General features: G+C 33.4%; 1 protein-coding gene across 2 annotated transcripts in view; it reads right to left on the bottom strand.

Annotated features, from left to right (window-relative positions):
• LOC132758983 (uncharacterized) overlaps window positions 1–23835 on the bottom strand; it is a 47802-nt gene that overhangs the window by 5459 nt on the left and 18508 nt on the right. The window contains exons 11-26 of one of the 2 annotated variants that reach the window (XM_060750702.1): window positions 23333–23518; window positions 22725–22844; window positions 22037–22340; window positions 19426–19868; window positions 17400–17524; window positions 16822–16945; window positions 16123–16308; window positions 15539–15658; window positions 14840–15143; window positions 10600–11042; window positions 9512–9636; window positions 9169–9292; window positions 6833–7018; window positions 6354–6473; window positions 4993–5293; window positions 1152–1594 (exon numbers count right to left, since the gene is read on the bottom strand). In XM_060750702.1, coding sequence (XP_060606685.1) covers window positions 1152–1594; window positions 4993–5293; window positions 6354–6473; window positions 6833–7018; window positions 9169–9292; window positions 9512–9636; window positions 10600–11042; window positions 14840–15143; window positions 15539–15658; window positions 16123–16308; window positions 16822–16945; window positions 17400–17524; window positions 19426–19868; window positions 22037–22340; window positions 22725–22844; window positions 23333–23518 — 3654 coding nt within the window. The remainder of the gene's footprint in view (window positions 1–1151; window positions 1595–4992; window positions 5294–6353; window positions 6474–6832; window positions 7019–9168; window positions 9293–9511; window positions 9637–10599; window positions 11043–14839; window positions 15144–15538; window positions 15659–16122; window positions 16309–16821; window positions 16946–17399; window positions 17525–19425; window positions 19869–22036; window positions 22341–22724; window positions 22845–23332; window positions 23519–23835) is intronic. The other variant, XM_060750703.1, reaches the window with a different exon arrangement.

The raw sequence follows: 23835 nt of genomic DNA, 5'->3' as shown, positions 1-23835 counted from the left end.
TAAACAAGCACAAATGATTATCATTTGTGTTATTAACTAGATAAAGGTTAGTATAGGTTAGTGTTCATTAGTAAGTATTAACAAAATTAAATTGGTCAAGAGAAATATTCTATGACGTTAATCCGGTTATGTTTTACTGTTTTATTTGATGTATTGTATATAACATGATTAGAATGAGACACTCAACAATCAATGTTATTACCCCTCACTTTTTTCTTAATGTTAATTTCCTATAGGCCTCTGGGAGTTATTCTTACTGTTAATGCAAGTGTACCACGTGACTAGGAATTTTGTACTGTTACATAGGTATAACAGTATTTTTAACAGGATAAAATCCGGTCACGTGATCTATTTTCTAAATAAAATGAAATAAAATGGCCGCCATTTTCCCCTTGATTCATTCTTTTTCTCGACGATAAGGCCTAGGGCATCATCGAAGTAACTATGACTCTCATAAAATTTAGTTCTTTGCACCCTAGAGTTTTCTCGTATAAAATATCTTTTTGTTGAATAGTCAAAAAGTAAACATCCGTTGTCAACTGATGTAATTGTAATGTGAATAATTGTGTGTCAAACTGGAACATGCAGACGATTAAAGCATCCAACAAAGGATTATTTAACAATTTAATTTTAACCAGTGAAACGTTACAGATAGAGTTGGTGGACAGACATCTGTAGGAAATGATCGTTAATTTGTAAATGCACTTTGTCAAAAACAATGCGAAACAGAAGGATCAGATTTCACAGATCATAACCTTATAAATGGGTTAGTGTTTTGTTAACTAATAAAACACAGCTTATTGTATGTTTATGACTGGTAGATATCATCACTTGCTTAAAGAATTTAAGAAAAACAGCTTCTCAAGTAGGCCTACAGTACACTTAAAACTTGCAAGATAAGGACAATTTAGTTATTGCTACTCTTGGTTTATTTTTGTTACAGTTCGATTTAGTACACAAATTCATCACAGTATTTGTTCAGGGTAATTACATAAATAACACATGGGTTTGTGGGTAACAGTAAATATATCATCCCTCGTAAAATACTGTTACCCTTGGCTACGCCTCGGGTAACAGTATTTTCCTCGGGATGATATTTTAACTGTTACCAACATACCTATGTGTTATTTATATACTATATATGAAAATACCTTTAGTAATTGTGTGAATTTGTTTCGGTATATATCGTCCGGCCACTCCCAATCGATATCGATACCATCGAAATCACGATCCCTCAGATATATCGCTACATTTCTAGAGAATAATTTCATCGTCTCTGGTGAACGAACAATTGATACAAATCCCCCACTTCCGGCACTGGCACCGCCTATTGATAAAAGTGTCACTAAGTTCGGGTGTTCTATCTTCAGCTTATTAAAGTCGAAATATCTTCCTTTCTTGGTGACAAGTTGGCCATTGTCGTCATCATTTTGGGATGGAGTAAGTCTAACATTTGATGCATCAATTTTTGCAAAAGCGTAGATAAGATGTGAACACAGCGTTACATTGATGTCCCGGATGTCAAATCTGGCATCAAATGACGCAAACTTGTTGGACCAGTTAGTGAAATAACAGAAGTTCTTCAACGTGGACTCTAAAAATGGACAAAATTTGTAAATAAATTGGCAATTAGAGTAATGATTGTAAAATAACCACGAAGCGGATTATAGCATGTGACATTTCGATGATAAGTGTTAGCCATTCCTATAAATATCCTCGGATATATAAATCTGTTCTATGTTAGATAATATAAAATACATAATATCGATGTATAATTAACATGATGAAAATGTTATTACACATATTTATGTATTGTCCAGGTCAAGCAAATATAACTGGCAAGACGAACTTGTTTGGTATGAGATAAAACACAACATTTAGGTTGAATGAAATAGGGCATTTATCAAATGCCATAAATGACAAATGTTACATAATAACAAACATGGCATGTACATATTTGTATCGAAATAACCAAACTGGGAGGTAAAAACCGCCACAAAGGGAACCTTCCGCCACCCAGAGAGACTTGACTAGGTATGAGATTGACCTGTGATAAGGATTGAAACCTTATATGTGTCACAATTGATAATGTGGAAAGAGCATATTTTTGTCTTTTGATATCAATCCATTTAATAACTGATTGTAAAATTCGATTTAATATTAGATTAGTAAAAGTGAAATAAATGTTGCGCATTTTACTTGTATGTACCTTGTGTACCAAGCATATGTTTAAGATGTCAATTTGTAAAACATTTGTTTAAATTTAACCATTACACTAGAAAGATTAAGTCTTAAAGACAAGAAAAGTATAACGTATTATGAAAGTAAACCAGATAGGAACATTTGGAGTTTGAAACGACACAATTTTGCAGCTTTGGTCTAATGGGAAGATACTGTCTCGGAGACTTTTCTACAGAAAGGAGAGAAACAGAATCCCTAAAAAGAAACAACAAAATGGCAAAATTGAAATGCTGCAGGCTCGTTTTGATTGAGTATTTGCATAGGCGGTAGTGATATTTAAACCGAGTCTGCAACAGTTTCAATTTTGCGCTTTCATGCGTTTTTTTACGGATTTCATTTTCTCTACTTTACTGAATACACAATTGTCAAAAATATTCAATACTGAAAATTAAGCTCTGTTGGCTGTTTAACACAGAGATCTTTAAAAAGAAGCATGCGAGAGGTCTGTTTGCAGCTGTTGAAGATTTGTTTAATTCGAAAATATTTGGGAATATTTTTTTGCATCAAAGGCAAAATAAATGGTTATAAATAACAATTAATTAACAAAATAGAATTTATTATTTATATTGAATGTAGTATCATAAATTCATAATGAAAGTTTGTTTTACACTTTATTTTTTTGCACTTTATGTTTTGAATTATATGCCGGAGAATATTTTTTTCTTGTTGGTATTTTTTTAAAAGGGGGGGAACAATCTATGTTATGTCATAAAAACAAAAATTTAAAAAATGATTGTTTTCTTTAAAAAGTAGTATCAAAAAAAAAAGTTTTTGAAATTATAAGAAAATTTCAAATTACGGTTTGTAAGTATAGGGAAAAATTTTCCCTTATTTTTTCCAAAGGGCAAAAGTTGTTAATCAATTTAAGCCCCAAATTTAAAAAAAATGTTTATTTTTTTGGGGCGTATATAAGGCGCATAAACCCAACCACAATTTTAAAGAAATTAAAATTTGAAAAGTTTGTCCATTTGGCCCCAAAAAATTCCCCGTTGCTTTATTTTTATCCCAGTTAAAATTTTAAAGGGAACCCGCAAATTTCGGTAACGGTTCACCCCGGTATTAATGTGCATGTTGTATTCAGTTAAAATGTTACAGTTACTATTTATCGGAGCATGAAATTGTAAAACACTATTCAGAAAACAATACGGTAATCGATTTATACAGTTTAAAAGACTAAAACGGAAAGAAACATCCACGTAGTGCTAAGAAATTTAATTAATATTTTCCGATTTTTCCATGTACCGATCTATTCACTTCAATGTTAATTTTTCGTTTAAGTAAAGTCGTATTTTGAAGCGGTATATGCGCATAACAGTTTCAGTAGACTGCTCCTAATGATTAAACGCTTTAAATGAGATTCATCCACTACAATCAGATACGCAAAAATGGATGGCACTAGCTATCAGTCTGAACACTGTGGAGAGGTCTGATGACCTCTCCAATGATAAGTGCTATATTTTGCAGTGACACTGGGTAGTATGTTTCAATATTGTTCAATTATCAATACTGTCCGTTAACTGGCTCAATCAAGCCGAACCTGCAATATCTTCAATTTTGCCGTTTTCAAATTTGAATAAGTAGAGTCAGTGTACCCGGTTCCGCACAGGACCCGGTCCCGCACACTTTCCCATTTTTCATTTTTCTTGAAAATTTAAATGAATTTATTCAGTTTTCTTTTGTGTTTCACTGAAGTGGCATGTTTTCAACAAGATATGACATAATCTGGGATCTTGCACCCAGCCTCTCCCTGGAGAGTGCAGACGAAAATGTTAATACATGTACATGGCTGTGTAGGTCAGACATAAAAACAACTTATTCAGCAAGTAAACCATGCTAATTTCTATTTTAATGTTAAGATTATTATAAAATATATATTTGAAAAGAAATGTATGTTTTTGTTATGGCAAATTTGCTGTAAGTTATGAAATATATAATGCACATGAATTAACTTCTTCTAACTACCAAACGCCAAGTCATTTCACCTTGATTCTTTTGTTGAAAATAATACCAAACTCTTAATCGAACAAATCATAACTAATAGATGAAAAAAACTTTCAATAATTATTTTTATGTCTGTTTTACTAGCTACAAGTGGTAAAAAGGTATGTTTCCATTGCTGTTACATGTTTCCTGTGGAAATAAATGTTTGTATACTGTAGTAAGAATGTGCATTAAATTTATTTGTAGTCCTGAAAATTTGCAAAAAAATATATCTTATCTGGACTTAGAGATGTTAAATAATTTATAAAACATGTTTTAGATGTAAAATAACCTTTCAGTATAAAATGGCCTTGTGTGCGGAACCGAGTCCACTATTTATTAAATTTGGCCCATTCCTGTTGCTTAAAATCAAGTGCGCCTAGAAGTATGACCTTTTTAAGATAGAAACGTTTTGGTCATCAGTTTTTATGGGCAAAGGATGTTATTTTCAAAATTATATCAAATATAAGAAGAATTTTTAACTATAAAATAATTTTCTTATTTTTCCTTAAAAAAGTGTACGACACCGGGTACACTGACTCTACAATGAATATAAAACAATATTTACTCCGACTAAATATTTAGAATAAAGATATAATTATATCTATCAAATATCAAGCTAAATGACAGAACGATGTTTATATTGTGTTTTTCTACATTTACATACTATTTGTTCTCATATGAAAATACCAATAAAATATTTATTATCTGCCCAACTGATCATGTCTATTTATTTAACCATATTATCAACAGAGAAATATCATAACATACTCGGTTTTGAAATCCCTGATCCACTACCTGTTGCTGTGCTTATTGGTATCAATTGAACGTCATGTCCGCTTTTATCAGTGCTATTATGAAGTCGGAAATCTTTAGGCGTTGTTGAATGTGTGGTACTCGTTCTCTTGTCATCCACAAATGGACTCTGTGTTGGCGCCAAATCGTGAATAGCGTTGTGTATTGCGGTAAGAAGAGGATATTCCCCGTCATTGCAGTAATACCCGAGAAAATCGTCTTGATCCAGTGTCCAAAACGTAACACCGGCAATACCCCGACTGTAAGCAAACTTCACCTGAAATCAAGCGCCATTGTATGTCACTTCAAACATGATATAATTATTATCATGAGTTTAAGTTTCATACGAGTACCACAAAGCAGTTAGGTCAGTTTGGAATTGTATTGTTCTTTGTATGCGTGAAATTTATTTATATACATGAACATGATGGAGTAACAAATCATGAAATATATTAGATTTTTATTAATTTTACCATAAACGTTGTTTGTGTCATCATGTCAAAACCTAATTGTCTCGTTTCCTTCAATATTACATGTTGAATGGTTTCTCCTATGTCGTTATATCACTTTTGTCCTTGCAAGCCAAAAAGCAGTTTGGTCAGTTTGGAATTGTATTGTTCTTTGTACGCGTGAAATTTATTTATATACATGAACATGTAGTATGATATCAGAAACGGTATGGAGTAACAAATTATAAAATATATTAGATTGTTTTTAATTGTACAATAAACGTTGTTTGTGACATCATGTCAATACATCCAGCTAGCTTAAGGAACGTTGGTGGTTCTACTCAGGTGCCCGTTCGTGCCTGAAATAATGCACGGAAGGGCACCTGAGGTCTTTCTTCACCAGTAAAGCTGGAACGTCGCGATATGACCTATATACTGTGTCGATGTGACGTAACCCCCCCCCCCCCCCAAAAAAAAATAAAATAAAAAAATGTCAATACATAATTGTCTCCGTTTCCTTCAAAAGTTCATGTTGAATGGTTTTCTCCCATGTCATTATATAACTTTTGTCCTAGCAAACCAAACGACAATATGACGAGGACGTCAATATTTGTCGTGTTGGTCGTATCGGTGTCCAAACACAAAATCAATAAAAAAATAAATTCTGTCATAATAATTTGTTTGTGTTGTAAGTAGGTGATGCTACTGCCTTTTTTTCTGTTTTGTATTTCTATATTTTGAAGGTTTACTTATTCTTCAAAATATCGTATCGGTATATATTATAGTCATACAATATATTTAAAACTGCTGTAGTTTCAGGCTTTGTTGATTTCAATGTGACAAGGTAACTTTTAAAAATATAATGTTATCTGAAGCGACTGTACTTACTTTTTCTTTTATACTTTTGGGATTGCCATAACCAACCCATTGGTCATCTAAATATGCGAAGGCCATCTTTTGTTCGTCGTCCCAACGATTTATAGCCCCATTCTTTATCATCTCACACACCTTTAAATTACCACAATTGAACAATTGGATATATACAGAGACACAACAATATCTAAACATTACTGCCCTAATATTTGTTATTTAAATACATGTACTATTTCTTTTAAATAACTGGTTTGGAATTATGTTCAATGATTTTGTTGTTGTATGGCCACCTTATATTTTTCCTCATTGCAATGATTTAAACTTTCTGTCTCTTATGTAGATTACTAATTTTGTATAAAACACTGTTGCTTAAAAATAATCCAAACATAGCCAAGGGAAAATATTCATATAACTTATTTATTCTCAATTTTTAAAATTCTTTTTGGTAGATTGTTAAAATCAATGATTGTGGGTTTTTTCTGGTGTTTTATTACCCTATAGTAGGTGACATGCCCTGCATTGTTAAGATAAGGTCCTGGTGTTCCTGGACCATCCACCGGGGATCCTACATCAGTAACGGTTCTATTACTGAGAGCAAATGAGGTGGCCGTGCCTGTAAGACCCATGATCAGCTTGTTACGCGGAGCCCCTCCTGATATCCATCTGTTTACCGCCCACGCCTGAAATATATTTAACTATAAACACTGTCGATACTTTGTTGCTGAACATATTATACCATTTGAAGTAAAAAATTAATGTTCAATGACATTTACATAAATCTTTAGGTTTAGGGGGCATTGATCCATATACTTTACACTTTTTTGGTGACCATATCCCACCGTCCAATGCTTTCTGGTCATAAGTTCAAAAGACCCGACTTAGTCCCTGGCTCTCCAACTACATGCTTATATCTATTTTACACAGACACATAACAAATAAAGAAAACAATCAGGGTTAAGATAGAATCAATCATGTAATACAGCACTTATTCGGTTTACTAAAAGAATGACTTACGGATATAGATTCTGGTAAGTATGTTAGAAGTTTAGTTTCGTTTTATTAAAAGCCTTTGATATTATAGACCATAAAATTTCATTGCATCAGTTAAAACTTGATTATTGTTACATTAAAGTGTCAATGTTTTAAAAATTGTATCTTATCAAAAAGAACTCATGCAGTAAAAGCGGGAGGTATTATATCCAACAGCAATATTGCAACATCTAGAATTCCTCTGTACGTACAGTACTATGTCTTGGTCCACTTTTATTCTTATCATATACATAATAATTAATGATATCGCATTAAAACTGTAACAAAGGGAAATATACGAATACTATGTTGTTGAATTATTGTAACTTGTTGTAATTCATAATTTCATCAAACAAAATCAGAACTTTGTTTCGGTCAGCCAATCTTTAGACATATTTAGGCAATATCATTTTAATATCGGATATCAGCACAAATGCCCAAAGACTGAATTTTGATTTTGGTATGAAAATTGAATCGGTGATATGATATATCGATATATCGTGCCTTGGCACCACGATATTGAAGGTATTTGAATTAATGATCTTATTAAAATAAAAAATATATGTCAACATCAAACTGGCATCTTACACGCATGTCATACACTATGTATGAATTATAAGTAAAATACATAGAGGATATTTGTTTGTTTGTGTGTAAGATGAAATTTTATTTCATCGAGTGGGCTTTAAAAACAGTATTCTCACGAGTGGCGTAGCCACGAGTGAGAATACTGTTTTTAAAGTTCACGAGATGAAATAAAATTACATCTTACACAACAAACAGACACATTCTCTTTTTATTTTATGCTTAAAAACAAGTTAAAACGAAATTTCCATAATTTTAACGTTAATATTAAAATCTGTTTCTCCCATTGAGAGCCCCATTTAGTCGGAATTTCTCATTAAAAACAAGAAGTCTTGAGCTGAAAAATAAGTCCGCCAATCAACGTTAAATGACGGTGATATTTATTCATTTTATTAAAAAAATATGAATGATCGCTTGTTTTGATAATAAAAACAAACAATTCTTGTAGGAGAAAAAGTCCAACCATCCATCCATATTTCTGTTACTTACTGCGAATTTATATTAGACCTGGCTTTGTAAAATGTAAACGGCAGCCATTTTTTAAAGTTGTATATTTCATGGGAGGAAAATAATTGTGTTAGATTCAGAGGGATATAATTTGGATTTGTTAGTCATACACCTTTTTAAAAGAAAGAAAACTTATTTGAGGATTGTAACAGACAAAAAATAAGTGTTTACAGATGTGAAAACATTTAGAAAAGGAGCTAGGAAAATGGAAAACTTGGAAGCTTGTTCAGAAACGCTGGGTTGTTTTACTTATTCTTCGAGTGATGGCTGTCAATGCTTTTCAATTTTTCATAAAGCATACGGCAGTTATTGCTGGTAGGATACTTTAATATGCCCAAATGTCATCAAGAGCAGTTTTTCATGGGAAAAAATGTATTTTTCAGACTGTAAAAATGAAACCAAAAAAATAGAGACGAAATTTGGTGATTGGAATTTGAATGAAAAAGAAGTAAGTTTTCTTCTTTTTATTACTTTTGACATTTAAGTTATTTATCAATTTCAGCTTTGCTTTTTCTTTAGACCGCCGGACATTGTCAGAATTGCAGCAAAAATGAAATTAAGGTACCACATGGGGAAAATCTTAAAAAAGTAGTTTCGTCATTGAAAAGAGTGAAATTATATTTTGATAATTTTCACTGTGAAATTAACAAATATAATTTTCACGGATAAATCAGTAATCCACTGAAAAGTATAAAATAAAAGACGTTACCTGGTTATGTTGTGGGTTAAATCTGGAATTTGACAAACGGGGGAAAAGAGGATCACTGAAACCAGTAACATCACTCCAAGGGCCGTGAAAATCATACGCCGTAATTTGTATGTAGTCAACTTCGCTACAAAAGTATTATTAACACATAAGTATAATAGAATTTCATTTTAGGGTGCAAATGGGCACTAATTGTGCAGTAAAATGTCGTGCCTATTCTTTGTTCATTCTGTCTACGCTTTACGAAGACTTGAAAAAGCACATGATATTAACTTAGAAAAAATCCTTTCATTACAACTGACTTGCAATTAAAGAAAACGGAACAAAATGAAGTAAAACAGATTACCCAGATATTGAGGAAATGTTATATGAACGTGTTATAGTTTCTTCCCAGGCAGCAACAGTAATTGAGATGAGTAGGCGCTTTCTACTCCTTCGAACTGCTTCTTCTTCAAATTCACGCCTCATTGTCTAAACAAATGGAATATTTATATGGAAAAAGTAATGCTTGTGGTATTTTCTGTCATTGTTAGAAGTTAAGTGAATATTTTCCTTGACAACTTCACGGGTATCCAGATAGTGACGAAATGTATTATGAGCTGGCTCGACAGCATGCAATGGATTATGGGTAGTTTTTACTCGTTCGAACGGCCTCACTAAATTAATATTTGCTATGTGTGTTATCGGTAAAAATTGTTAAATTGAAATCATCGTGTTTTAGAAAAAAAAAACGAAAGTAGAATCTGTGTTGGATTATCAGCCTGTTATATGAAAAAAAAGAATAGTTAATGAATTACATAGTTAATGAATTACAAAGTTTTTAAGGAATTAGCTAAATATTTGTGTCTAACACAAGGCATATTTATATGATAAATGTGATAAATGTTATAAAGGTAGAGTGTCTTGTTATCACGGACATACTTGTTCGGAAAAACAATACTCTTGCTGAAACTATTTGTTTTTCCTACTAAAACTTTTAATGAACTAAGATATACTAGGTCTTGTTTATAATCATTCTTTCTGACTTATTACAGACAATTTAAGTATTTGTAATTTAACTCTGCTTTGCAAATAAACTTCATGCATACTTGATATTTTAAATATCAATAAAAGGATAAAGTAGGTTAAGGTGTTTAAATAGTAAAATATGTAAATAGATTGAAATATTTTCAAGTTATCATTCTATTCATTCCCGCCTTGTTCTGTGTTTATAAGTTATCAGTTCCATGTACATTGCCGTCATCGAGCGTGCATTTCAAAGGCCAAGCTTGACGGATTATATGGTATTTTGATTAAAGCTATAATAGATATAGGTGCATACTTATTTAAATAAACAATTCTTCTCAAAACATTTAGTGCGTCATAATTGATACATTGTAAATGTACGTATATTTTACAGGTATTTTACATATTTCTGTATCATGTAACAAGTACCTTTAGTAGTTGGGTGTATTTGTTTCGATATATATAGTCCGGCCACTCCCAGTCGATATCGATACCATCGAAATCATGATCCCTCAGATATATCGCTACATTTCTAGAGAATAATTTCATCGTCCCCGGTGAATTAACAATTTGTACAAATCCACAACTTCCGGCACTGGCACCGCCTATTGACAATAGTGTCACTATGTTTGGATAATCTACCTTCAGCTTATTAAAGTCGAAATATCTTCCTTTCTTGTTGTAAAGTTGGCAATTGTCGTCATCATTTTGAGACGGAGAAAGTCTAAAATTTGATGCGTCAATTTTTGCGAAAGCGTAGATAAGATGTGAACACAGCGTTACATTGATGTCCCGGATGTCAAATCTGGCGTCAAATGACGCGAGTTTGTTTGACCAGTTAGTAAAATAACAGAACGTCTTCAACTTGGATTCTGAAATGTAAAATACAAAATTTGTAAAAATAATGGCAATAAAAGCAATGGTTGTTAAATAAGCACGAAGCGGATTAAAGCATGTAGAGAAGCGTAAGCCATTCCTACAAAAATCCTAGGAAATCCAAATCTGTTCTATTTTAGATATAGAGAATAATAGGTTGGTGCGACGGATGGAGAAAGTTTATCAGGCGAGGCGGAGGAATTTATTGGGTGAGCCGAAGGCGAACCCAATAAATTCCGGAGCAGAGCCAGATAAACTTTCTCAATCCACGGCACCAATCTATTATTCTATTTATCCTGTCACCGATTTTTTTAAGAAGTTTATTAGGCAAACTACCTTTAATCACACTATCGGAAATGTTTCTATATAAACAAAGAAGACCCGAAGCCTACAACAATGCACGCGCCGTTCTTATTACCTCCCTGTATATTTTCACATTGAGGGCGCCATTTTCTTTGAAAAATACGATAATAAAAACATTTTTTTGTCGAATTTTGTTGTGAAAAACTATCTAGAATGAAAGAAAATGGTCAAACTAAGAAAATGAATTCGAATTCGAAAACCAATATCTTTTATTCAGTCGTTAACGCTGTACAGACGTTTAAAGTATTGTTTACGTGACGTCACAATGTAGCGCCAAACAGCACGTGCAAAACAATCAATTCAAGTACGCTATTTTACTGTCGCAAACGAGTTAAGTTTTACATTTATTTTTATTTCGCTTGAAAATTTATAGAGTGAAATAAAATAAACAAACAAATTTTATCAACGTTTCCAAAATTCGTTATTCTACACAGAGAAGATTTAACGACAGTTTTTTCATACCACTGAAACGGCCTGTAAAGAACGTTTCTATTGGAAACTCTGAGGCGAAAACAAATTGAACCACCAAACTTAAAATCCAACATTATAATAATAATTTTATTTTTTCTTGAAAAGTAGTCCGGCAAACCAGGCATACCACGTGATATATGTTACGCATTTTATTTTTATGTACATTTTGTACCTAGTATAAAATTGCGGTGCCAAGATATAAAACATTTGTTAACACAAAGTTCTTGATAAAATGCAAATTCAACCATAAACAGAGAAAGCATAACATATTGAACGTCGCCTTTCCTTGATCTTTTTTTTATCATATTCTATAGACAGGAAGAGTAATGTCTTATGAAAATAAACTAGTTAGGAACATTTGGTGTTTGTGCATCGGCAGTAGTGGTAACTGCAAGCTACCTTCCCATTCACGCTTCCTAGCACTGACTTAAGCAGACATCAATTTTTAAACATGAAAATGGTAAATCTGAAACTTTACTTTGCGGATGATTTTCACCATTTGCTTGTATAAATGTTGAATTCTGCTAAAACCAGTGCTACGATATTGGAACGGTAGCCTGCACTTTCCTGTACCGTCCATTAACAGAGCCTGCAACATTTTCAATTTTGCCCTTTCGGGCGCTCTTTACGGATTCTTTTTCTCTATTTCCTTAAACTGAACCTGCAATACCCTCAATTTTGCCGTTTTAAGACGTGATTAAGGGATTCTGTATATTTGGAAGATGTGCAAAAGTTCAAATCCCGAAAAATAGATATCTCGTAGACCAAATTTGTAGTAGTACAATGAATATTAAACAGATCTGTATGGAAGCCGTAAAAGTTGCCCCATACTTCACTTCAGATTGGCTATGTTTTCTAGTCCTTTAAGATAATTGAGTCCGGTACTTGAGTGTTGAAAATCAAGTACCGCTAAAGCCGGTGTAAGAGAGCGTGAGGAATGTTGCACTTTTCATTATACCTCAAGTACAGACTCAATTAAACCGAGTCTGTAATTTTCAGGTAATTTTGCTGTTTTAAATGCTTCCAAGGGATCACATTTTTACCAGAAATTTACCATATGCTGGTACGAAAGTGTAATATCGAAGGTTCCGTGATAACCTCCGTATGAACACTTCTGCGAATGTTTCTAATTCAAAATTTTGCAATTCCACGATTAAATGTTGTATTCTGTTCATGCCGAAGCTTCTGGCCGTGGATGGTAGTTTGCACTTGACCGTACCGTCTATGAACAGGCTCAATCAAACCGAGTCGGCAATATTTTCAATTTTGCCGCTTTGGACTTCCTGAGGGATTCTTATTTCCTCTATTTTATTGCCACATCAGCGTTGATTCTGCCGTGTGGATGTGTAAAAAGTCATTTCAATCAGAGATGTTATATTTCCGATCCTTAAAGATCGTTCAATACGACATTACAGTGTGGTTCCAATATTCCTACTTGAATAATGTTAAATCAATCTGAGGATATGTGTCTGAGGATATGTGGCTTTTTGCCGTCTTAATTATGTGTGATAAGCAGGTTTCATAACCTCTGTTCCCTTTTAAAATTCCATTTTGTTTAGTTCCGCCGATTCTTTTCTTATTAAGGGCACACACTTTCTATTACTTGGGGACCATACGCCGCTTTTCATGGAATGGCACTGACGTATCACAATGAAGGTCCCATGATACCAACCGCCGTATGAGATCATCTTCGGATGATTCTAAAATACAACTACCATTTCATGTTTAAGTGTTGAATTCTACTTAAGCCGGTGCCAGGGGGCGTGCACGGTAGTTTGTACTTGACAGTACCGTTCATGAACAGGCTCAGGCAAACCAAGCCTGCATTATTTTCAATTTTGCCGTTTTGGACTTTCTTTAAGGGTTCTTATTAAGTCTTTTTTTACACCGACAAAATATTAAGAATACAGATATAATTTTCTCACTAACCAAATAGAAAAATCCGTTAATGTTACTAAAAATAGCAGTGTTGGAAAATCTAATCTCACATGGGCTTATCTCACACTCAACGTGCAACACTTCTAAAAACATATTCCTACACATTCGCCATTCACTCCTATTTTAACAAAAATGAACCGTAAAAAGGTCAAAATGTCTAAAAAATATATGTGAGCTAATCTTTTAAATTGCCCACGGTTGAATTTAACTTTCACAATGCAATGAGTCCTACTTACCTATAGGTCCGCCCTTTTCAATATCGATCTGTTACTAAAAAAAGCACACTTTGAAATATCGCAAAATTCTTCGTTTAATCGGATATTATGACACTTTGCCTGTTCCCTGTTATGATAACGATGCTTCTTGATGACGAATCTCATTTTATTATATTTTAATTGAAAATCCGGCCTAAATAACCGAATAAGTTGAAAAATCTTTTCAAACGGTAAACGCTTTTTTCAACCACTGAAGTATGGACTGAATTCCTTATAAACACTTATATTATGACACTAAATCCGACTTTAATATTGATGTGCTTTATCATGATAACCTTGCTCTTATATGAATTTATTTTCATTGATTTTTTCACACATAAACTTGGTCAGTAAATTTTTTTCCGGACGTAAATAATGCATAGAAGCCCCACCCCGCTTTGTACATATATATGCGCGACTGATATTTATCTTTTGTTTCTTGTGTGTCCAGGTGAGTGAGAAACATAATCAATCATTGGGTTAGATAGAGGATAGGGAAATCCCAACCCTCTGGCAATCGGTTCCATCGGGAACTCGCCAAGGCTTGTCTTCGATGGAACCGATCACCCTCGGGTTGGGATTTCCCTATCCTCTATCTAACCCAATAATAGATTCTATTAATATCAATCAAATATACAATTTAATGACAATGTTTTTTCATATGAACGTAATATTAGTTCCCATATGGAAATACCAAAGAAAAATACCAATTGGTCAATGTCTATTTATTTAACCATATTAAAAACAAAGAAATTGCATAACATTACTCGGTTTTGAAATCCCTGATCCACTGCCAACCGTTTCTGTGCTTGTTGGTATCAATTGTACACCAGGTCCGCTTTTATCAGTGCTATTATTAAGTCGGGTATCTTTAGGTGTGGAAGAATGTGTGGAACTAGTGCTGACGCCATCCACAAATTGACTATGTGTTATCGTTAGTTCATTTATAGCGTTGTGTATTGCGGTAAGAAGAGGATATTCTCCGTTATTGCAGTAATGTCCGAGAAAATCGTCTTGATCCAGTGTCCAAAACATAACACCGGCAATACCCCGACTGTAAGCAAACTTCACCTGAAATTAAGCGTCATCGTTTATTATTTGAGGCAATTATGAATAGAATCTTGTAAGCATTAAGGTGCGTTAAGCTATGAATTAATCTGTGTATGTCTTGAATTTATTTACATTACTATTTACAACTAAATTAACTGTGGAACGATAAATTATATAAGATTGTAATATGTATCCATAAGTTACTTAAATTATTAGCTGAGGCTAAGCAAACATTACGTCTTTTCATTTAATGATTGTTTCAATCATACTGTTTTCAGCCGTGCAATTATAAACTTTACACCATGTCGCAACACCAACACGACAGAACGACAAATTGAGTGAGTTTATCAATAATATATTTATTAAATTGTCTTCCAATCACGATAATTTATATCATCTGTATCGATCATACGTACTTTTTCTTTCATACTTTTTGGGTTGCCATACCCCACCCACTGGTCATCTAAATATGCGTATGCCATCTTTTGTTCATCGTCCCATCGATGAATTGCTCCATATTTTATCATTTCACACACCTTCAATTTATAAAAAGGTTGGTGTTTGACAGTACAAAATGAAACAAAATATTGCCTAAAGAAATATAGAATCGTAAAATTATGATGTATTGACCGTCTGTTACGATATTAATATATCAATAACTTTTTACAGAATTGAAGATTACATTGTTTCGTATTGTTCATTAGCTTTTAGTTTAATCACTCCGAAATTATGAGTTATGTGTTCGTTGAGATTTGTTTCCAATGGTTTATTAATAGAAAATTTATATGGTAATTATTAGAGTTCTGGAAGACAATGATCACAGATTCTCTACGTATTGCTTAATTAATTAAACTATTTCTGTACAACAATAAAGTTATTTGAAACAAACTTTCCCTTCGTGAAAGAGAATATCAAGATCAAAACCGAATAAAACTTTCAAATTGCATCAATGTGTAGTAATAATAACAACAAATGCATGTTTACTGATTAACTTAAATACCCTATAATAGGTCACATGTCCTTCAAAGCCTAGGTATGGCCCTTTTTTCCCAGCACCATCCACCGGGGATCCAACATCAGTAACGGTTCTATTACTGAGAGTAAATGATGTGGCTGTGCTTGTAAGGCCCATGATCAGCTTGTTACGTGGAGCCCCTCCTGATATCCATCTGTCTACTGCCCACGCCTGAAATATCATATATGAACATAAATCTTGCTTATGTTTTTTCAAGATAACATGCCACCCTAATCTATCTTAATCACTAATGGAATATTGGATATAAGTATATGTGTGTAATCTTAGAGAACAAAAATACTTCGTTACTGTACCAACATCAAGGCTGCCATTTTATCAAACTCATTGCTAAAAGGCACAACTTCGTCATTAACACGGTTGTATAAATCAACAACCATGTCACGTTCGAAATTCCACCTTCAATGAATTTGCCTCGTCCTAACAATTGGTTAGTATATCGTTGCCTTGCTCCACATTGTTATTTTGTTTGTAGCTAAACATTTGTGTTGTTGTCGATGATAGAATTTTTGACAAAGAATGATCATTTAAGGTTTTTTCTTTTTTGTGTCGGCACCACAACATTTGAAGTATTTGAATCATCTTAGGGGGCCAGAAATTATATCACAAAACTGGAAAGCAGCAAATACACTGTGCTTCGATTATAACTACAATATCAGAACTTACTTGGCTAAGTTGTTGGTTGAATCTGGGATTTGATGTTCGTGAAAAAAGTGGTGCAGTAAAACTTGTAACATCACTCCAAGGTCCATGAAAATCATACGCCATTATTTGTATATAGTCAACATCCCTAAATATAACAGAAAAAAATGAAAATAAAGATCAACAAGGCAAAGCAACATTCACAGAACGCAGCACCCTATATAATCCAGTCACACCAGTAGGGCTCCAAGAAGGCACCGATCTTATAATTAGGAGAACACACAAGGAAGGTAAAAGAAGGGGCCTTGTAATTAGTGAAATGGTAAGAATTAAAAGGGCCCAATATGGGAATTGAAGGGACAAGGGGTGTAAAGGGAAAATAAAGGGGAAAATGGCGTGGGGGTAGGGCACAAAATGGGATAAAAGGGGAATGGGAAGAATATACTTACCGTTAATGACGTTTTAACAATGTAGCACAACAAAAACGAGAAGAGCTTTATATAGAATCATTGAGGAAACTACCATGGGGTTATGTGGTATTAATATCAGTAAATCTTTTCTTATAAGCAAGGGCATTCAACAGAAACTATAAAACAGTTTACCTGGATATTGAGGAAATGTTGTATGAATTTGTAATAGTTTCTTCTCCGACAGCAACATCAATAGAGATGAGCAATCGTGTTTTACTCGTGCGAACGGCTTCTTTTTCAAACTCACGCCTCATTATCTGAAGAAAAGAATATTCACAATATGAAAAGAAAGGCTCATACAGTGTAACTACTTGGTAATTTTCGGTAAAATGCTGTTAATTGGATTGCACATATTTTTAAAACGTTTGCACTGTTCATAAAATCGTATATATATTAAATGTTACAAGTAAAAGCAGGGGTATGTCTCGCATAATTATCCAATAACAAAAATAATTATAAGTATGGTTTAGTCAGTTTTCTTCACAGGCATTTATGTCACTTTGCTGTCATTTAATGCACAACTATTTGTGCTATAGTTCAGTGAAAAAGTGTAATAAGGATAGTTTATGATATATATGTGTAGTGCCATTACTGAAGATCCGTGTTCAACATAAGGTACAGATACATGCTAAATATATTTATGTACTTAACATACATGTTGATGTTTTTTAATCGTTTTTCTTCCTTTAAATGCAAACAATTGTTAGCGTAATAAGTAAGAATGAATTGATTTATCAGGACAAAGAGGACACAGTTATCTTTTTGAAGAAAGGAATAAACAAAAACCAGTCTGGATTTTCAAATAATCAAAAATTGTATCATTACAAAGATTAAACTAGTATTTGAAAATGCAAATGATGCGATACAGGAATTTAAAAACAGACAAATAAATTACAGTATGTAGATCGGTTTTAAATATAGCTGCAAAAGTCATGGAAGATAATTAAATCCTGGCTTAAATGAAATAAAAAATGAAATAACTTTTTGACACGTGTTTTAGCTTAATAAGGAAGAGTGTTACATTTCTATTTCGTAGTCTTTGGGTGTGCATCTTTAAGCTATGATAATACAATATGCTAGACGACAAAGTGTTTTTAGTATGGTGAGTTACATCACATAAGTCTGAAACTTCTACAAAAACATGACATTAATCGCAGATTTCAGTTAATTTTTTGCGACAACCTAACTTTATTAAGTCGTACTGTTGTAAGCATGTACCCACGTGCTAATAAATTATACAGGCACAAATGATAACCAATAACTAGATTTATGTTAGTGTTCATAAGTAAGAATTTACAAATTAAATTGGTCAAAATCAATATATCTTATGACGTTAGTCCGATAAGTTTTAATGTTTTAAATAATGTATTGTATATAACATGCTTAGAATGAGACAATAAACTAAATAAATAGCAAATCAATGTTTTGATTAGTTCTTTCTATTCGACTATTTTCTTGTTGGGTGGTTCCAGTATTCCTCACTTGAATACGCCCATTGTTTATTCGTTTAGTGCACACGAATTTGTTTACTTAGGGACCATAAACCGCTTTTCATTGAATTGTACATGTGTCACATTGAAGGTTCTATGATAACCGCCATATGAATACATCTGCGGATGTTTCAAAATTCCAAATTTTACCAGTTTATGTTAAATATTGAATACTGCTTAAGCCGGTGCTAGAGGACGTGGACGGTAACTTTTCAATACCGTTCATGAACAGGCTCAATCAAACCGTGCCTGCAACATTTTTAACTTTTGTGCGTTCTTTGGGGATTCTTTATTTCTGTTTATTTTAGTAATACGGTAAATTCATCGGTGAACAAATGCTCAGATTTAAACTTTATTCTGCTTACATGTACAGAAGAGGTATATTATATATATTATATACTACATATGTATCGAGGTATATTTCTAGAGTTAATGTGTATGAATGTGGTATCTAGTAAAACATGTTATCAATGTCAATAATGTTATTTACTGTCGACATTAATTACTATCACATCAGCTGTTAGTATAATCGACTCATAATTGATCTGTTAAATAACAAGATGTATCGACAACGAATGCAAACTTTTGAAAATGACGTTAAAATCAGTTTGACAAGACGGGTCATGTCGGTGTAACCCGTTACTTAACTAATACTGCATATGAAATACCTTCAACAATTGGGCGTATTTGTTTCGATATATATCGTCCGGCCACTCCCAATCGACATTGATACCATCGAAATCACGATCCCGCAGATATATCGCTACATTTCTAGAGAATAATTTCATCGTCTCTGGTGAACGAACAATTGACACAAATCCACCAATTCCGGCACTGGCACCGCCTATTGATAAAAGTGTCACTAAATTCGGATGTTCTATCTTCAGCTTATTAAAGTCGAAATATCTTCCTTTCTTGTTGACAAGTTGACCATTGTCGTCATCATTTTGGGACGCAGTAAGTCTAACATATGATGCGTCAATGTTTGCGAAAGCATAGATAAGATGTGAACACAGCGTTACATTGATGTCCCGGATGTCAAATTTGGCGTCAAATGACGCCAGCTTGTTTGACCAGTTAGTAAAATAACAGAACGTCTTCAACTTGGATTCTGAAATGTAAAATACAAAATTTGAAAAAATAATGGCAATAAACGCAATGATTGTTAAATAATCACGAAGCGGATTTAAGCATTTAGAGAAGTGTTAGCCATTCCTACAAAAATCCTAGGAAATCCATATCTGTTCTATTTTAGATAACCGGTTTCAAGTTAAGGTTAGAGGTAAGCATCCCGATATAGCAGTATAATTAACATAGTTAAAATGTTATGACCAGTATTTGTTTCACAATAGATGATGTGAAAAGAGTATGATTTTCATCTTTTGATATCAATCCATTCAATACTTGGTTGTGAAATTCTTTCGATCTATTATTAGGAAAAAGTGAAATATATGTTACGCATTTTATTTTTATGTACATTTTGTACCTAGTATAAGATTGCGGTGCCAATATGTAAAACATTTTTAAACACAAATATCTACACAAAAAGGCAAATTCAACCATAACCAGAGAAAGCATAACATATTGAACGTCACCTTTCCTTGTTGATCTTTCTTTTCATATTTTATAGACAGAAAGAGTAATGTCTTATGAAAAAAAAACAGTTAGGAAGATTTGGAGTTTGTGCATCGGCAGTAGTGGTAACTGCAAGCTACCTTCCCATTCACGCTTCCTAGCACTGACTTAAGCAGACATCAACATTTAAACATGAAAATGGTAAATTTGAAACTTTACTTTGCGGATGATTTTCACCATTTGCTTGTATAAATGTTGAATTCAACTTAAACCGGTGCTACGATATGGGAACGGTAGCCTGCACTTTCCAGTACCGTCCATTAACAGAGCCTGCAACATTTTCAATTTTGCCCTTTTTGGCGCTCTTTACGGATTCTTTTTTCTCTATTTTCTTAAACTGAACCTGCAATACCCCCAATTTATCCGTTTTTAAACGTTATTAAGGGATTCTGTATATTTGGATGATGTGCAAAAGTTCAAATCCCGAAAAATAGATAGCTCGTAGACCAAATTTGAAGTAGTACAATGAATATTAAACAGCTCTGTATGGCAGCCGTGAAAAGTTGCCTCGTACTTCACTTCAGTGTTTTCTGGTCCTTTAAGATAATTGAGTCCGGTAATTTTAAGTGTTGAATATCAATTACCGCTCAAGCTAGTGTTAGAGGACGTGAGGCATGTTGCACTTTTCATTATCCCTCATGTACAGACTCAATTAAACCGAGTCTGTAATTTTCAGTTTTAAATGCTTCCAATGGATCACATTTTTACCAGAAATTTACCATATGCTGGTACGGAAGTGTCATTTCGAAGGTTCTATGATAACCTCCGTATGAACACATCTGCGGATGTTCTAAATTCAAAATTTTGCGATTCCATGATGAAATGTTGAATTCTGCTTAAGCCGAAGCTACTGGGCGTGGATGGTAGTTTGCACTTCACAGTACCGTCCACGAACAGGCTCAATCAAACAGAGCAATCTTATTGTCACATTGATTGTGCCGTGTAGATCTGTAAAAAGTCACTTCAATCAGAGATGTTATATATCCGATCCTTAAAGATCGTTCAATACGACAGTACAGTGTGGTTCCAATATTCCTACTTGAATACTGTTATATCACCCTTAGGATATGTGGCCTGCTTTTTGGCGTCTTATCTGTGATTATCTGCAGATTTCATAACCTCTGTTCCCTTTTAAAATTCCATTTTGTTTACTTCCGCCGATTCTTTTCTCATTAAAAGGCACACGCTTTGACCATACGCCGCTTTTCATGCAATGGCACTAACGTGTCACAATGAAGGTCTCATGATAACCGCCGTATGAACACATCTGTGGATGTTTCTAAAATAAAACTACCATTTCATGTTTAACTGCTGAATTCTGCTTAAGCCGGTGCGAGGATGCGTGGACGGTAGTTTGTACTTGACAGTAGCGCACATTAACAGGCTCAGGCAAACCAAGTCTGCATTATTTTCAATTTTGCCGTTTTGGACATTCTCTAAGAGTTCTTATTTTGTCTATTTTACACCAACTAAATATTAAGAATACATATATAATTATATCAATCAAATATACAAGCTAATGACAATGTTTTTTCATATTAACATAATATTAGTTCCCATATGAAAAAAAACAATGAAAAATACCAATTGGTCAATGTCTATTTATTTAATCATATTAAAAACAGAGAAATTGCATAACATTACTCGGTTTTGAAATCCCTGATCCACTGCCACCCGTCTCTGTGCTTGTTGGTATCAATTGAACGTCAAGTCCGCTTTTATCAGTGCTATTATAAAGTATGAAATCTTTAGGTGTGGTAGAATGTGTGGAACTAGTGCTGACGTCATTCACAAATGGACTCTGTGTTGGTGCTAGTTCATTAATAGCGTTATATATTGCGGTAAGAAGAGGATATTTCCCGTTATTGCAGTAATGTCCGAGAAAATCGTCTTGATCCAGTGTCCAAAACATGACACCGGCAATACCCCGACTGTAAGCAAACTTCACCTGAAATTAGGCGTCATCGTTTATTACTTGAGGCAATTTTGAATACAATCTTGTAACCATTAAGGTGCGTAAAGCTATGAAATAATCTGTTGACTTCGTGAATTTATTTATATTTCCATACTATTGTGGAACAATTAATTATATAAGATTGTAATATGTATCCATAAGTTACTTAAATTTTTAGTCTAGGCTGAGCAAACATTATGTCTTTTCATTTAATGATTGTTTCAGTCATACTGTTTTCAGCCGTGCAATTATAAACTTTACACCATGTCGCAACACCATCACGACAGAACGACAAATTGAGTGAGTTTATCAATAATACATTTATTAAATTTTCTTCCAAACACGATCATTTATATCATCCGAAGCGATCATACATACTTTTTCTTTCATACTTTTAGGATTACTATACCCAACCCACTGGTCTTCTAAATATGCGTACGCCGTCTTTTGTTCATCGTCCCATCGATGAATTGCTCCATTCTTTATCATTTCACACACCTTCAATTTATAAAAAGGTTGATGTTCTACATTTTTAAAATGAAAAAAAAATATTATCACGGACTTCGCTTAAAGAAATATCATATTGAATATAGAATCGTGAAATTATGCTGCATTTACCGCCTGACACGATATGTATATATCAACAACTTTGTAAAGCATTGAAGATTACATTGTTTCGTTATGTTCATTAGCACTGTCTACTTATCTATCCGGAACTATGAATATCATCTCATTGTTATGTATTTGATGAGATTTGTTTCCAATGGTTTATTTATAGAAAGTGTACATAGTAATTTAAAGAGTTCATCAAAGATTCCCTACGTATTGCTTAATTAAACTTTTTCTGTACAACAATACAATTATTTAAAACAAACATTCCATTCTTGAAAAAGAATATCAAGATCAAAACCCAATAAAACTTTCAAATTGCATCACTTTGTAGAAATAATAACAAAGATTGTATGTTTTCTGATAAACTTAAGTACCCTATAATAGGTCACATGTCCATTACTGCCTAGGTATGGCCCTTTGTTCCCTGGACCATCAACCGGGGAGCCCACATCGGTAACGGTTCTATTACGGAGAGTAAATGATGTGGCTGTGCTTGTAAGACCCATTATCAGCTTGTTACATGGAGCACCTCCTGATATCCATCTGTCTACTGCCCACGCCTGAAAAATCATATATGAACATAGATATTGCTTATATTTTTTCAAAATAACATGCCACCTTAATTTAATTTAAACAATATTATATTTATATTTTATAATCATTTCATTTACATGATAATTGACAAATTATAAAATGTACGGATTGAGTTGGAAACTTGAAAAGCTTTTTTAGAAACTCTCTCCGTAAGCACTATCTCAAAGAGTATATAAAAATGGTAACAATTGTATATGCATTTTTGTTTTAACCTTTCACCCCATGAGCATATTGTGAAAAATGGCCGTTTTCATTTAAAAGCCTCCTGTTACAAGTTCAAACT

The sequence above is a fragment of the Ruditapes philippinarum genome, unplaced genomic scaffold (assembly GCF_026571515.1).
Source record: "Ruditapes philippinarum isolate M1 unplaced genomic scaffold, ASM2657151v2 ctg934_1_1_1_1, whole genome shotgun sequence".
Classification (NCBI taxonomy): domain Eukaryota; kingdom Metazoa; phylum Mollusca; class Bivalvia; order Venerida; family Veneridae; genus Ruditapes; species Ruditapes philippinarum.
This window is presented reverse-complemented; position numbering and strand designations above follow the sequence as displayed.